The sequence below is a fragment of the Notamacropus eugenii genome, chromosome 3 (genome assembly GCF_028372415.1).
Source record: "Notamacropus eugenii isolate mMacEug1 chromosome 3, mMacEug1.pri_v2, whole genome shotgun sequence".
Lineage (NCBI taxonomy): Eukaryota > Metazoa > Chordata > Mammalia > Diprotodontia > Macropodidae > Notamacropus > Notamacropus eugenii.
Window position 1 is genome coordinate 426,609,100 of NC_092874.1, and position 14,855 is coordinate 426,623,954.

General features: G+C 41.6%; 1 protein-coding gene and 1 long non-coding RNA gene across 7 annotated transcripts in view; one reads left to right on the top strand and one right to left on the bottom strand.

The window, feature by feature from the left end:
• Nucleotides 1-945: 945 nt before the first annotated feature.
• LOC140497408 (uncharacterized) overlaps nt 946-14,855 on the top strand; it is a 36,621-nt gene continuing 22,711 nt past the window's right edge. For 2 of the 4 annotated variants that reach the window (XR_011964670.1, XR_011964671.1), the window contains exon 1: nt 953-1,271. This is a non-coding gene — a long non-coding RNA (uncharacterized lncRNA). Of the gene's footprint in view, nt 1,272-14,855 lie in introns of all 4 variants that reach the window. The other 2 variants (XR_011964669.1, XR_011964668.1) reach the window with 2 other exon arrangements.
• The window catches only part of KBTBD12 (kelch repeat and BTB domain containing 12), a 78,270-nt gene continuing 73,801 nt past the window's right edge, over nt 10,387-14,855 (bottom strand). For all 3 annotated transcript variants that reach the window (XM_072598325.1, XM_072598322.1, XM_072598324.1), the window contains one exon: nt 10,387-13,180. In XM_072598325.1, coding sequence (XP_072454426.1) covers nt 13,005-13,180 — 176 coding nt within the window. In that variant the 3' untranslated portion in view covers nt 10,387-13,004. The remainder of the gene's footprint in view (nt 13,181-14,855) is intronic.

A 14,855-nucleotide genomic window follows, 5' to 3' on the forward strand; every position in this document is an offset into this window, starting at 1 on the left:
TTCACCCTGTCCCTCCTCAAAAGTGTTTTGCTCCTGACTACCCCCTCCCCCAATCTGTCCTCCCTTCTATTATCCCTGATGCCTTTCTCTTATCCCCATTCCACCCTACTTTCCTGTAGGTAAGATAAATTTCTGTACCCAGTTGAATGTGTATGTTATTCCCTCTTTGAGCAAATTCTGATGAGAATAAGGTTCACTCACTTCCCATCACCTTTGTAAAAGCTTTTTCTTGCCTCTTTTGTGTGAGATATTTTATTCCATTATGTCTCTACTTTTCCCTTTCTCCTAGTACATTCCTATCTACCCCCTTAATTTTATTCTTTTAGATATCATCCCTTTATATTCAACTCACACCTGTACTCTCTCTCTCTCTCTCTCTCTCTATATATATATATCTATATATCTATATCTGTATCTATATATACATTCCTTCTAATTGCCCTAATAATGAGAAAGTTATTATGAGTTACAAATATCACAGGAAGATCATGTTGACAGCAGAATGGAGTATGGACTCAAGTGAGGGGAGATTTGTGGCAGGGAGATGAACCAGCAGTATAGTACAATAGACCAGGCATGAAGTGATGAGGGTGGTAACAGTGTCAGAGGAGAGAGGCAGGGGCAGAAGAGAGGACCTGGCACCTGAAGGGACATGGAAGGTAAGAGAGAGAGTGTGAGGAGTTGAGGATAAGAACTATTATATTTTGAGCCTGGGTAACTGGGAGGATGGTCATACCCACAACAGTAATAAGGAAGTTAGGAAGAGGGGAGGATTTGGGAGAAAAGAAAATGACTCAGTGTTGGCCATGTTGAGTTTCAGAAGTATGCAGGATGTCTGGTTTGAGGTGTGTAATAGGCAGCTGGAGACTTGAGACTACAAAGTCAACAAAGAAATCAGTCAAGCACAACTACAAGGTCAACAAACAAATCCCAGATGATTTGAGAATCATCGGCACAGAGATGATCATTGAGTCTCTGGTAGCTGATGAGGTCACCAAATGAAACAGCATGGAGAGATACAAGAAGACGGCCCAGGACAGAGCTCAAGGGGGCATTCACAGCTATCAGGGACAGTCTTGGTGAGAGCTGCCTCATTAGCAGTGGAAGCAATCTAGGTCAGATGTAACCTGGAGATCCAGCAAAGAGAAGGAGCAGTCAGACAGGAAGGAGGACACTAGGCTAAGGCTGCAGCCCAAAAACAGAGAGAAGAAAGTATCAAGGAGAAGAGAGTGACCTTGACAGTGTCAAATGCTGCAAAGAGGTCAAGAAAGGTAAGGATTGAGAAAAAGGTCATTAAATTTGTCAATTTAGGAGATCATTGGTAATTTTGGAGAGAGTAGTTTCAGGTGAATGATAAGGTCTGAAGGCAGACTGCGGAGTGTTAAAAAGAAAGTGAGAAGAAAAGGAAGTGGAGACCGTTGATTATAGATTGCGCTACACCTAATTTGTATCTTTGATTGGCTGATTGACTCTGTACCTCAATCAAAGAGTGTTGAGGGCAGCATCAGGTCATAAAACATCTTGTTAGTTAAATTAACTTGGGTTGAGGGGTATGGGGCATCCCCTCTTACATAAAGCATTTTGTAAACTTTAAGCTCTGTAAATATTGTTGTTCAGTCACGCCCCATTTGGGGTTTTCTTGGCAGAGATATTGGAGTGGTTTGCTATTTCTTTCTTCAACTCATTTTACAGATGAGGAAACTGAGGCAAATAGGGTTAAGTGACTTGTCCAGGGTCATACAGCCAGCAAGTGTCTGAGGTTGGATTTGAATTTAGGAAGTTGAGTGTTCCCGACTCCAGACTTATTACTCTATCCACTGTACTACCTTGCTGCTCCAAATAAATATTAGCTATTATTTAATGACTTGCTGTAGGTCACCCAGAGAATAAATAGCAGAGCTGGAATTTTAACTCCAAATCTTGTCTTTTTCCCACTGTACCAAGCCAAGTCTCACCAAGGGCTGGAGCTCTGAGAAGCTGTTTCAGTCTCTTGGGGACACTGAAAAATTATCACGATGGTCTGCTGAGAAGAAAATGAGGTGGAGTAACAAGTCTAGGCCACTGGATGAAATAATACTCTCTCTTCACTTCCAATGGCTGAGGCCAAAAGGTGGGGAAGAAATTTCTCCAATTTATAACTGAAGGATTGGGGTCAGATCTTTCCTCCCATTTTTTATCCCTTCTGGCACCCTCCTTAGCCTCACCAATACCATCTAGCCCACACAGGGTTTAGGTCCACAACTGAGCTCCAGTGACCACCAGCCTGAAGGAATATGGACTAGACTGTATACATCTGAGGAATCTCAGAGTTCCCATTGCTCAGTTAACTCTGACTATGTTCAAAGCATTGGAGTCTAGCACTGGACTAAAGTTCATACACTCCCTTCTAGGTGAAACCCACTCTCAAGTTCCTTCTAGTCCATTGACCTCTCCCTCCTTTAGGCTCTGAGTCTTGAGGATATGATTTTATTTTGTCCTGGTCACCCTAACTTCTGCCCTTCAGTATCCATCTACCTCCCCCATTCTGTTCTCTAGAGGAGAATGGTCTTGTTTTTTTTCTCTCTATTCTCTCCTTCTCTACTGGGATATAGGACCCTCTAGAAGCTCTCTCTTTCCTTGTCTTTGGAATAAAGCATCCTCATAGTCTTTTCTTCATTCTGTTTTGTCATCCTCTCCTTATTCATGGTTTGTAGCCATAGTCTCTGAATTCACATCATTCATTCATTCCCCTCTTCCTTCTTCCTGTATTTGTCCTGAGCATTCTCAAATAATTTTCTTCCTTACTTCACACCTGAGCATTGTCTTTCTGGCCTGGGAAATCAGACCCTGATATTTTCCCTATAATATCCCCAATACCTCCACTCAGATTCCCCTTTGATGCCTCACCAGGGGTCAGAGATGAGCCTGGATTATTGAAAGGCAATTCTGGGATCATGCAAGCTCTTGGCAGGACCTTAAAAGCTAGAAAGACCATGAGTAACAGCCAGTTGATTGGCTATGCCTATTATCTGAAGGCTAGCTTAGCTCAGTTCCCAAGTTACAAATGTTATGCCATTTGACCCTCGCAGTGACCCTGGCAGGTACTCTTTGTTCTTAACCTCATTTTATATGTGAGGAAACTGAAGCAGACAGAGGTTAAGTGAATTGCCCAGGGTCACACAACTAGGAAGTGTTTCAGGTGGCATCTGAATTCAGGACCGTCCTGACTTCAGGTCCAACTCTCTATCCATTGGCACCTACCTGCCTGAGACTTCTAAAATAGTTAAGATTCCCAATTTGCATTTTAATACTGATCCTTTCAGGTCATTTGGGGAGTATATTACCTAAATTCATAATGCTTTTGAGGGGTTGATGAATTCTTTCACCAATTCAGTCATGAAAGTTCAGTCGGATGAAATAAGAGTTATGTTTACACAACATTAATTTGAAAGGGATTCTGTTTTGATTTCTTCCAAATTCACATGGAAAAGAATGTGTCAATTGACTCCTCTGTTACTCCATTCCCCATTCTTGTGACTTCCCAGACCAAAATACCTTTCTCTGGCACCACTCATTTCTATGTGTTGTCTTCTCCTTTGATTTAGAATACAAGATTCTTGAGGAGAGGTACTGTCCTGCTTTGGAATTTCTATCCCCTGTTTAGCAGTGTCTGGCACATAGCAAGCCCTTACATAAATGCTTTCATTCATTCATTCATTTATTTTTGCTTTTGTTCATGAATGCCTGCAAGCATCCATTCATTTATTCAGAAATTGTCCAAAATAAGTGAATGACTCTGTGGCTCTCTCATGCTCAGAGCAGCGGGTCAACTCATTGAGGAATTGAGCATACTGTTCCTTTGGGCTATAGTATGGATGTCACAACTCTAGGATTACAGTCCCCAACACTCCCTTCCCAGTGAACTTGTCTTTATTTGCCTTTTATCCAATCTCACCAAAAGCAAACTTCTGGGAAAAATACTTTGTTCTTGGAAAGTAACATCTGGAAAGACACACTGGAGAGTGAAGCCTGGAGTGAGTTATCACCCTATTTTCCCATTGACATAAAAGTGGGGTCAAGTCAGCTCTGGGCCCCCAAGGCCACTTTTCCCAACAGTTTAAAAAGATAAACAAACCAAAGAGCAGATAAGCGTTTCAGAGTTTATTTAAAAACAAAGTTTTTCATGGGAAAAGCTATGTTTGCAGCTGCAGAATAAGGATCGACTTCCAAAAGAACATTTAGCTGCATCAGCTAGGGTTGGATTATATAGTCATATAGCCTGAGAGTGACGGGTGGGAGAAAAACCAATGAAATCATTCCTTTGTCTTAAGAGTTCAGACTTAAACTATTAGGACCAAAATAATTGTTCAATTCAGACCTTGTTTTGACCAAGAAAGGGGGATCTGGACAGTAGCTTCCACATTAGGTTCGCTCCCCCCAACCCCAATGGCTGCTGACTCCTCTGCATTTTCATCTCCATCTGTTTGGAAATATTGGTTCCTTCCCTTGAGGGCTACCTTAAAGAGTCACAGAAAATCAAAATGATCTATTTTTTTTTTGCATAGGTTGATTTGATCACATACACATAGATAGGATATGATTCTAGGTAGAAATAAAGCTTTCTAAGCAGGGGAGGTCTAAGGAAATTAGCAATCATTGCTTTTGATTTAGGAGATATGCCTATGGAAGTAAGTCCAAGACTTTGACTGGGTTTAGAAAGCTTGTGTGTTCGCCCACTTTTGAAGAGGACCATGATGTCAGAGAAATGATGACATGACTTGCACTTGACTTTGTTTTGAGTGAGGGAGGGCTGTACAAGGTCACCAGCCTCATTTTCTGCTCCTGAGCCATCTGAATTCAGTGACTAGGTATTCATCAGGATGACTGGATATGGCCCAGGATGCAATGGGTGACCTTGGCCTTTTAGGCTAAGGCATTTTCAGGTACTCACTTAAAGTGAGATAATGCCCATTCAGTGAATAGTCCTCTTTAAAAAGTAGTCAGGGGGATGGTCCCTTTAATAGAAAAGAAAAAAAATAGATAAATCACACTGGGAGAGGCAGGAGCCTCAGGGTTGTTGTTTGGAAGAGAAACTGTTGCTATTGATAGTCACTCTAAGAGAGGAGAGTCCAAAACAGCCATTGAGTGGAGTTGGGCAGGGACGCTTTCTTGTTCACTTCATGGGCTTCAGGGTGCATGGGCTCTAAGTTTTTAGGGGAGATGAGAAAGAAGGAAACGAAAGGAAAGGAGAAAAGAAAGAAAAGAAAAGGAATCTAGCCAATGTACTCCAGGTTAACTGGGCAGCTTCTGGCCATCAAAATTTATCTTCTTTTGGAGAGAAGGAAAGGGAAAGGACTCTGAGTTACTTAGCTAGCTGGGTCCCCGTTTGGGCAGCTTGGTCTACTCACAGGTAAGTTTTAGAAAGCTAGCATCCCTTGGACCACCCACATCTAGATGACTCTGGCCTGAGATCTTGGTTATGTAGGCCAGGAGGGACACTTCTCTTAGCTCAGAATTTTATAGATTAATGAGTCTGTGTCAGTCTTTAGCTCTGATGGTCAAGGCCCTGAAAAATGAGGAGCTCATTTATAGGATGATAAAGAAACAAAACAAAATGACTCCATCCCCTTCATGATGGGGTTCAAACCCAAGCTGTACTCATATAAAATAGGGAAACTGGACTGATTCACAAGGGAGCCTGGCTACTGGGTGACCTCATTCATTGTTAGCTATCCCCCTACTTTCCTGGGGACACTTTGGTTAGAGCAAATCCTTTAATTAAAACATGACCTTGCCATGGGGATACAGAAGCTACAGTATGGTCCTCAAGTATGGAAAGAATTTGTGACCCAGAGAAATATAGGATATGTGCCTCAATAATGAGAACCACAATCTGACTTCAATTCTAGCCTGTTACTAGAATGAAAATCTCAAATTGTTTGAAATTAGGAATCATTTAAACTGTCTCTAGTGGGAATATGGGATACATCCTCTTGTAAGTGGTACAAGTTTCTGGACTGTATTTGACATATCTATGTTTCTCTCTGAAACTTCATCTGGTACTGGAAATTTCCTTATGCTAAAGTCCCATTGTGGTATGGCAGTGACCATGAGTAGAACACAAGGTCTAGTAGATTTTGATTCAGCAAGATTGAAAAGCCACTAGTATAATGTGGGTGAACAGAAAATTCACATATTGTCTGAAGAACAACCTATCTTATTTCAAAGAAGGTTATTGGTGGAAGGCTGGTTGCTAGGGGATGAATTTTTTGGCTACATCACTTCATGAAACATGCATGGGCTATGCCATGTCAATGGAAGTGGTACCCACTCTGGTGAAATCATGGGTTTTTCCAAGTACTAAGTATTTGAAATTTCCAAGAACTTGAAAAATATCCATGGTTATTTCTTTCTATAGTCTTAGGCAGAATGGCCCATGAAATAAAAAGGGGAAAGGAATGCTCTATACTACATAATTTGGCCACCTTTAGTAACTTCTCTGTAATTATTTTCTATGTGTTCATATCTTATCCTTCTTTTATATCCTCTTTCCCCTCCCCCACTTTAGTGTAGAGTACCTAGTTCAAGGGAAGTAGAGGGAGCAGTGAATTTGGAATTAGAAGGACTTGGGTTCAAACTCTAGTCCTGCCACTTACTACCTTTGTAAATGTGAGTAAGTTGCCAATTCTCAGTTTCTCTGTCTGAAAAATGACTGGTTGGACAAGACAGTCTCTGAGGTCTCTTCTAGCTCTAGGTCTGGTAATATGATATGGCAGGAGGAAAAGGAATAGAGTGGGTTTCTTCATTGTAGGGTTGTTTTCTGTTGGACCAATTGTTTCCTTCAAAAAGGAAGTCATATTTCTGTAAGGATACCCCTCCACTCCCAACCCCAGCCCTGCCCTATGCCTTAGTCTCATCCTTCTCTGGTCTTTGCGTTAGTCCTATCTCCCCCTAAATGTGATACCTTCTTAATTCAGATAATTTCCATCTTCTTCCAGATTTTAGAGTCTTCCTTCCTTCTATTCTTCCCTCCCTCTGTTCTTTTTCTTTCTTCCTTCTTTTCCTTCTTTCCTTCTCTCTCCCTCTCTCCCTTCCTTCTTTCTTTCCTTCCTTCCTTCCTTCTTTCCTTCCTTCCTTCCTTCTTTCCTTCTTTCCTTCCTTCCTTCCTTCCTTCCTTCCTTCCTTCCTTCCTTCCTTCCTTCCTTCCTTCCTTCCTTCTTTCCTTCCTTCCTTCTTTTCTCTCTCCTCTTTCTCTCCTTCTCCCTTTCTCTCTCTCTCTCTCTCTCTCTCTCTCTTCTCTCTCTCTCTCTCTCTCTCTCTCTCTTTCTCTCTCTTCCTCCCTCTCTGTCTGGCTGTCTGTCTCTCCTTCCTAGACCTAAAGCAAACTTTTCCAGAAGGTGGAACAAGGAAGTACTTCATATTTAGCAGAACCCTTAATCTTCCCCCTAGAGAAAAATGGTTACCTGAAAAAAAAAGTGAAAATAGCTTTATATCTAGCACTCAACTTCAAGCCCTGGCTGCTATTTCTGACCCATGTATACCCTCCCAAGATCCCAGATGACAAGTGTCCTTTCATCCTTCTAAGCTCTTTCAAGGTATTTTTTCTTCTTTTTAAACATCACCAACTACTTAGTGATTCTGAGTGCACTAAAAGGTACTGAAATTTATAGAAACAGAAAACTGTAAGTGGTTTCCCACTGAGCTCTATTCTCAACCCACCTTGCTGGGTCTTTAGATCAGTGGCCTCCTGCCCACTGATTCCTGTTGGTTATTCAGCCAGGAAGTCTGAACATGCCTTTGCACAAAAACATTTTCTAACTTAGACATTTCCCTGAATGTCAATATGACCAAATTACATTTTTTTTTGTCCCTACACTGAATGCCAGGGTTTAATTGTCTACACTTACAACCCAAGCTCTGTCCAGTATGGACAGAGGTACCTCTGATTCTTCATAATTCAACTCAATTCAACACATGCTTGTTAAGTGCCGGTTACATGTAAGGCACTGTGCTAGCAGCTATAAGAAACCATGTACTAAACTGAGGACCTAAGGAAACCACAGACTACATTGAAGTAGTGGTCCTAAATTGGATGTCAAGATGCACAGTGAAAAGAAAAGGGGAAACAGGAGAAAGTGGTGAAGGAAATAAAAAATCTAGTCTATTAGGTGGTCAGTATGACGTTTAATGAAGACATCCTTTGGGATAGTATTTGGGAATATTTGTGAGGTAACAACTATTCTTAACATATGACATTTGTCAAACTATCAGTGATTAGGGGCATCTTTTCAATTAAAAAAAAAGAGTCTTATTGGTGGCTCACATTGTGCTGTTTCTAGCCCTAGACTGGGATAAAGACTAACTTGAGATTTCTCTGGTATAAGAAGCTCCAGGGTAGGAACTTCCTCTACCAACTTAGAGTCTAGAGTCTAGAGCAACTGAGAGGTTATGTGATTTCCCTAGGGTCACACAGCCACTATGGGTCAAAGGTGAATCCATATCTTCCTGCCTTCAAGGTGAACTCTCTGGCTGTTGTACCACACTGTCTCTAGATCAGAAGTACTTAACCTCATGTCCATAAACTTATTTTTACAAAATATTTTGATAACTTGATTTCAGTTAGTTTCCTTTGTAATTAGTTTCAATTTCAAGTAATTTCAATTAGTTTCTTTGGTAATCCTATATATTTTATACAGTTTAAGATATCTTCCTGAGAAGGGAGTCTATTTGCTTCACCAGACTGCCAGAGGAGTCCATGACACAAGAAAGCTTAGGAACTCCTGCTCTAGATCCAATAGAACAAAAACAATAGGGCAGGCAACCAATTATTTTAATTAAATGTCAGCTTGTTAGGTTTCAAGTCTCTAGGTCTCTGGGAGCACTTGGCAGGGCACTTCCTCTGTTTGGTAACTATCTTAGAATGCTTCACTGAGCATTTGCTTCAAGATTTTTTTTTACAATATTTTGTCCTTAGTAGGTCTTCAAGAAATACTTGTTGAATGAATGAATTTCAGCAAACCCAATAAATATTACCTTGTGTATTACAACAAGAAAGGATGGCTGGATCATGCTTAAAAAAAGCCCCCAACATTTTTTCTCTATGTGATAATTAACTAAACCCAAGGGTCAATTAACAAGAACAATTATCTATCTATAGTCAAAGAGGAAAATGGCAGAATCCAGATGGACCAAGAGTAAGGGATACTGTAGAGCACTGGATAAAAGAGTGAAAGTCAGTGCAATATCATGGAAAGAGCACCAAACGAGTGGGTAAAAGACTTGGGCTTGAATTCTGACATTATCTCTAATTAGCCCTATGACCTTGTTTGAGTCAGAAGTCTCTGTTTTTATATTTGTAAAAGGAGCATAGTAATACTTAAACAACCAATCCTTCACAGGGCTGTTTTGTCACATTTTGCAAAGGGCTAGATAAATCTAAATTATTCTTATTATGTAAGCTGTCCCAGAAGTCTCAGTGCAGTTTTAAGCTTCAAAAGCTTTTAAAAAAAAGTTTCAAAGTTACTTTCAAAGTTGGCATTTTATAATTCTTCTATGAATTTACAGATGATAAAAGACTGCATGCAATCAGCCCTTATGTGGTATACAAAACCCGCTCTGTCCTCTTGCTCCCGATTGTAATGAGATCAAACGTGCCCTGGAATCCCAGGGGATGGGCAGTTGAGTGTATCATAGAAGAGAGGGGGACAAAAATCTCTTCTTCTCCTTCCTCAACCAGTGATCTTAAATCTGTTGTCATAGCTTATCATTTCCAGCTTCACAACTTTGTATCTGTCATGTACTTCTTAGAGTCTCTTGTACAGGCTTTTGTAACCTCAGGACTCCTGAAATAGCTTTTTATTTGGGTCTTGCTGACTCAAGTGTCTCCCCTCCACTCTCCCCCATCAATCTGAGCTGCCCAAGTGATTTTCCTTAAAGCAGGTCTGATCATGTCATCCCTGCTCCCCCACTAAGTTCCAGTGGCTCTCTATTATCTCTAAGATCAAACAGGAAATGTTATGTTTGGCCATGAAAGCCCTGGACCATCTGGCCTCTTTCTTTCTTTCTAGTCATCTTAAACTTGACTTCCATTCATGCTCTCCCTTCCACAAGTTCTGATACAGCTCCACTGGTTGACATCCTCGTCTCCCTTCTCTCTGCCTTTGCACTAGAGGTCCCCCATGCCTGAAATACTCTCTCTCCTTTCATCTCCCTCTTAGTTTCTCTGGCTTCCTTCAGACTCGGCTCAGTTCCCACCTTGTACAGGACTTTCTCTGATCTACTCGGCATATATGCTGTATATACCTACTTATTTACATGCTCTCTTCCCTATTAGAATGTAAGACAGGCTAGTGACCCCACCAGTGAGCTCTTCCTGAGCCCCCCAACTGCTAATGACCCCCCCCCCCATTCCTTTACATTCATTTTGTACGGACCTAAATATGTAACTGTTGTTTTCCCAGATCACATGTAAATGCCTTGAGGACAAGGACTGTTTCTCTTTTGTCTTTGCACCTCCAGTGCCTAGTATAGCTCCTGGCACACAGAAGTGCTTAATAAAAGCTTGTTGACTGGCTGATAGCATCTGAAGTTCTTATCAGCAAAACACAGTATCTAGTTCTATGACTAGTGATGCTACATAATGTGCCTGCTTTGGAAAGATCATGGGTATTCTGGGTGGGTATAGAGGATCATCTGGACGCCAAATGACTACGGAGAAAAATAGAAAAACAAAGCCTTTTCAATCTAAGGGAGATATGATAACAGCCTCTGGTGCTTTGGCTATTTTAGGTGGATTTATGGATATTTTAGGTGGGGACTGTGATTTCTTCCATAGGTACAAATGAAAGAGAAGACGATAAAGGCAACCTCATCCCTCTGCCTTGCACTGAGAGCTCACCCCACAACCCAGGGGCTATCCCATTTATGTCACAAGAAAAAGTTGCCCATCTCAATGTGCCACAGTAAGAAATTTCTTCAGATCATCTAGATATGCGAGCTATTTCCCAGGAGGCATGACCTCTGTGTTCAGAAGTACAGCATCAGGGCATATCTGGGAAATGCCACAGCAGGACATGTCTGGGAACTCAAACTGCTCAGCATTATGGAGAACAAAATTCCCTATCACCAGCCTACCATCTGTTCTCCTCATTTCCATCAATGTTGCTATAAGCAGATTCTCCCGAACATATTTTCAACTGGTCTAGGTCCCTGTTGAATCAGCCTCTGCACAGTGGGTCAGCACAAAGCTCCAAGCAGCATCTGCAATGAACCCCAGAAGATATAATCCCACGGGGGACTCAGTGCTATAATATCTGACCAAGAAAACTGCTGCAGTCAGATATACTTTCAGGGCAGAATGGCTACTGCAATTCACTGATTCTCTTTTCCTAAAGCAGAAGATCCATATCCAAACCCTAGCAATTTCCTCTAAGAGACACAGAAGCCAGGCATTGGGGCTGGCCAGGGCAAAGGGAAAGGATAGGACAGAGGGTGTCATGTGAGAGGAACAGAGAGAAGGCCAACTTGGCCGGATTCAAGGGCCTGGGAGAGTGAGTAATACGTGATGAAGTCTTAGAAAGATACGTTGGGGTAAGACTGTGAAGGAATTTAAAAACTAAATAGAGGAATTCATATTGTATCCTAACACAACAGGGAACTACTGGAGCATACTGAGCAGGGGAATCATGTAATCAGACATGTACTTAAGGAAAATCACTTTAGCAGCAAAGTGTAGGGTGGCCTGGAGTGAGGAGAAACTTGGGGAGACCCATTAGGAGGTCATTTTGACAATCTAGATGAGAGATGATGAGGGCTGTGTGAGCAGAGAAAAGAGACTGGATTTGAGAGACATTGTAGAGCTATAAATGGCAAGACTTGGCAACGGATCAGATATGTAGAGTGAAGGAAAGTAAAGAGTTGAGACTAACACTAACACTAGAATAATACTAGGAGAATGAAGGAGACAAATGGGGAAGATTGAAAGAGGGGAGGAATTGGGGGGAGGGAGACAAAAGGTAATGAGTTCCCTTTTGGACGTATTCTGTTTGAGATGTTTATGGGATGTACTAATTGAACCTAGAGTATAGTTGGATCAGGGGTTCCAGACCTCCTTGCCCTTGTTGCATGATCCTGACATAGCTCTCCAGGGGAAGGCTGGAGGACTCTTTAGCTCTAAGATGTGATTCCCATTTCAGTCTTCTCTAAGCTGTTTGTCAGTGCTGCCAAGGGGAAGACATAGTCTAAATAGGATGCAGATAATATTTGCCCAATAAAGACCAATAAAAAAGATCATCCCTGAAAACAGGGAAGGAAGTGATAGAATCCTCCTAAAATGTCCTATGGTAGTGTTCCCACCCTCATTGGCATCTTGTCATCTACAAAAAACTTAGCATCACGTTCATGACCTTCTATAACCAGGTGCCAATCTACATTTCCAGTCTTATATACAACTAATCCCTTGAGCTGCAGTCAATTTGACCTATTCAGCATTTCCTAAACACACAATGGGCTTTTCAGCCTTCAATAGTTGTGTTCATGCCATTCTCTCTGGTCTGGAATGCCATTCTAACCCATTTCCACATATCAAAGTTTTTCTCACTCTTCGAGGTTCCATTTGAATGGTCTAGTTCAGGAATGTGATGACCAGTCTTTTCAAATTCTGACATTGCCTCCGTATTGTCTTTTCCTGACCAGTCCATTTATAATGGCTTTCCCTGTCCCTATGAATGCCAAAACACTCAGTTTATTTCTCTCAAAGAGGTACTTACCATATTCTACCTTGTACTGCAGCTGTTCATTTGTGTACATGCCTTATCTCCCCTACTAGATTATAAACACAGTGAGGACAAGGTTAATGCCTGGCACATCCTTGAACCAGTAACAGTACTATACTAGCGCATTGCATCACATATAGCAGGCACTTAAAACCTACTGAATGAACAAAGGTGCACTTATGTGACTTTCTCTGTTCTAAACTCTTCATTTGCAGTTCAGTCTGGTATCTCTATAGTGATGGTATTTCATCTTTAACTTCTTTCATCTACTAAATCTGAAGGTGGGGGAATGAGATCCCTGGGATTCATCTTGGCCACAAGGCAGACATCATAGTTGTCGTGCATAAGGACATCGATGGCTATGACATTCCACTGATTTTCCCACGGGTTCAGCTCCAAGATTTCCTTGGAGATGATCTCATGACGATCTGGAAAATGGCAAAAGATATGATAAAGTGTTACTGGTTTTAGCCAAATTCATTAGATCAGATTTTAGAACAAATGTTCTCCTCCTCATGAAGACTGTAGTCTAGTGGGAGTCCATATTTTAAAATTTATGGTAACACTGTGCACATGTACTGGGGGTAACAATGGGAATTTCTTTTGGTCTCTTAGTAGGCCTGGGCCACTTCCTGAGAACTGGACATGAAATCTGGCCCCTTCTGGTAGGCCACCTGCTAAAGTCATGTACAATTAGAGGCTACTGCACATAGGTCCCCATGGTCCCTCTGTCCTTCAAACAGGGGTTATATCAAAGATAAGTGGCCACTGAGATTGGCCTACTTAGTGGATTTCAAGCAATTTAAAAGTGTTTGTTGGTTAATTGGTCAATGGATTCCTGAAATGTTATATGGCTGCCAGTCATGGAATCTGACAGTTTCCAAGGAAATATAGTTGAAGATAACTCAAAGGCTAATGAAGAGGCATATAGCGGGGACAACCAGGTTACAACACATGACAAATATGGTCTTACTCAAGAGGAGCAGGAAAAGGATGGAATCCAAGAAACATGCAACTAGAAAAAACAATGGGTGAGTTATATACAAAGAGCAAGGAATAACTGACGGGGAGTTTATGTGATGCACTGGTAATGACGTATTGTGAAGAGAATTCAAGAATTTTATGTGGCACAAAATGAGGGAAGTATGTGATCTCTTTGGGGGATAAATAGGAAAGTCAGTGTGGCTGGAATTTAGAATATGCGAAGGGAAAGTGTGTGAGATAGAAAAAGGAGGCAAGGTTTGAATCTGGACTGGAATGGATTCTCTTTAGTTATTTTTCACCACTTCCCCCTTTCTCCTTTTTTTACCTTAGTTTCTATTTATTGCTACAACTGACCTTTTTTTGTCAAGTGACTGTTTTGCCTTGTTTTTGAAATGAAAGCTCCTGGTATTTTTCTTCCAAGGAAAACTCTTCCAGATAAACTAAGTTTATCTATAAAACTCATTTTATCTACTAGGATAATGTTTTCTTACACCCTTCATGTTGCTAAATTCAGTTCTCTCAGTCATTCCAGGGAAGTAGAGGCAATCCAGTTTCTGTCCTGTTTTCTCCTTTGTCCAGCCTCCTCAGCTGTCACCAGCTTGTGTGTGAACCCAACGAGGAATGTCATTGTGCTTTGGAAGCAATCTGGGTAGGGCCAGGTGGTGGACTCTTGTACTGGCACAGGGCTACATGCCCTGCCCACCACTAAGACAACAAGCCCACCCACATAAAGTCAGGAAAGACTTTCCTGCAGCCCACCCAGTTTTTTCCCTGGGCCAGGAGAAGAGGACATAGAGGTCTCTTTGTCTGTCTGTCTCTGTCTCTGTCTCTCTCTCTGGCTTTCTGTAATGAAGGCAAATGACTCTCGTATGTACTTGGCACTAACCCAGAGCTCAACGCCAGCTGAGACAGTTCTGAGGCAGTGTCTTTACTCTGTTCCCTGGCTACACTGAGCCCGGGCCCTTCTAGTACGGCCTCCTTCTCTTGCCTTCTATATCCAAAAGGCCCTATTCAGTTAGTCAGTCAGTAAATATTAAGTAAACACCTACAAGGTGCTAAGCACTGGTTATACAAGGAAAGGTAAAAGACTGTCCTTGCCCTCAAGGAGCTCACAGATTA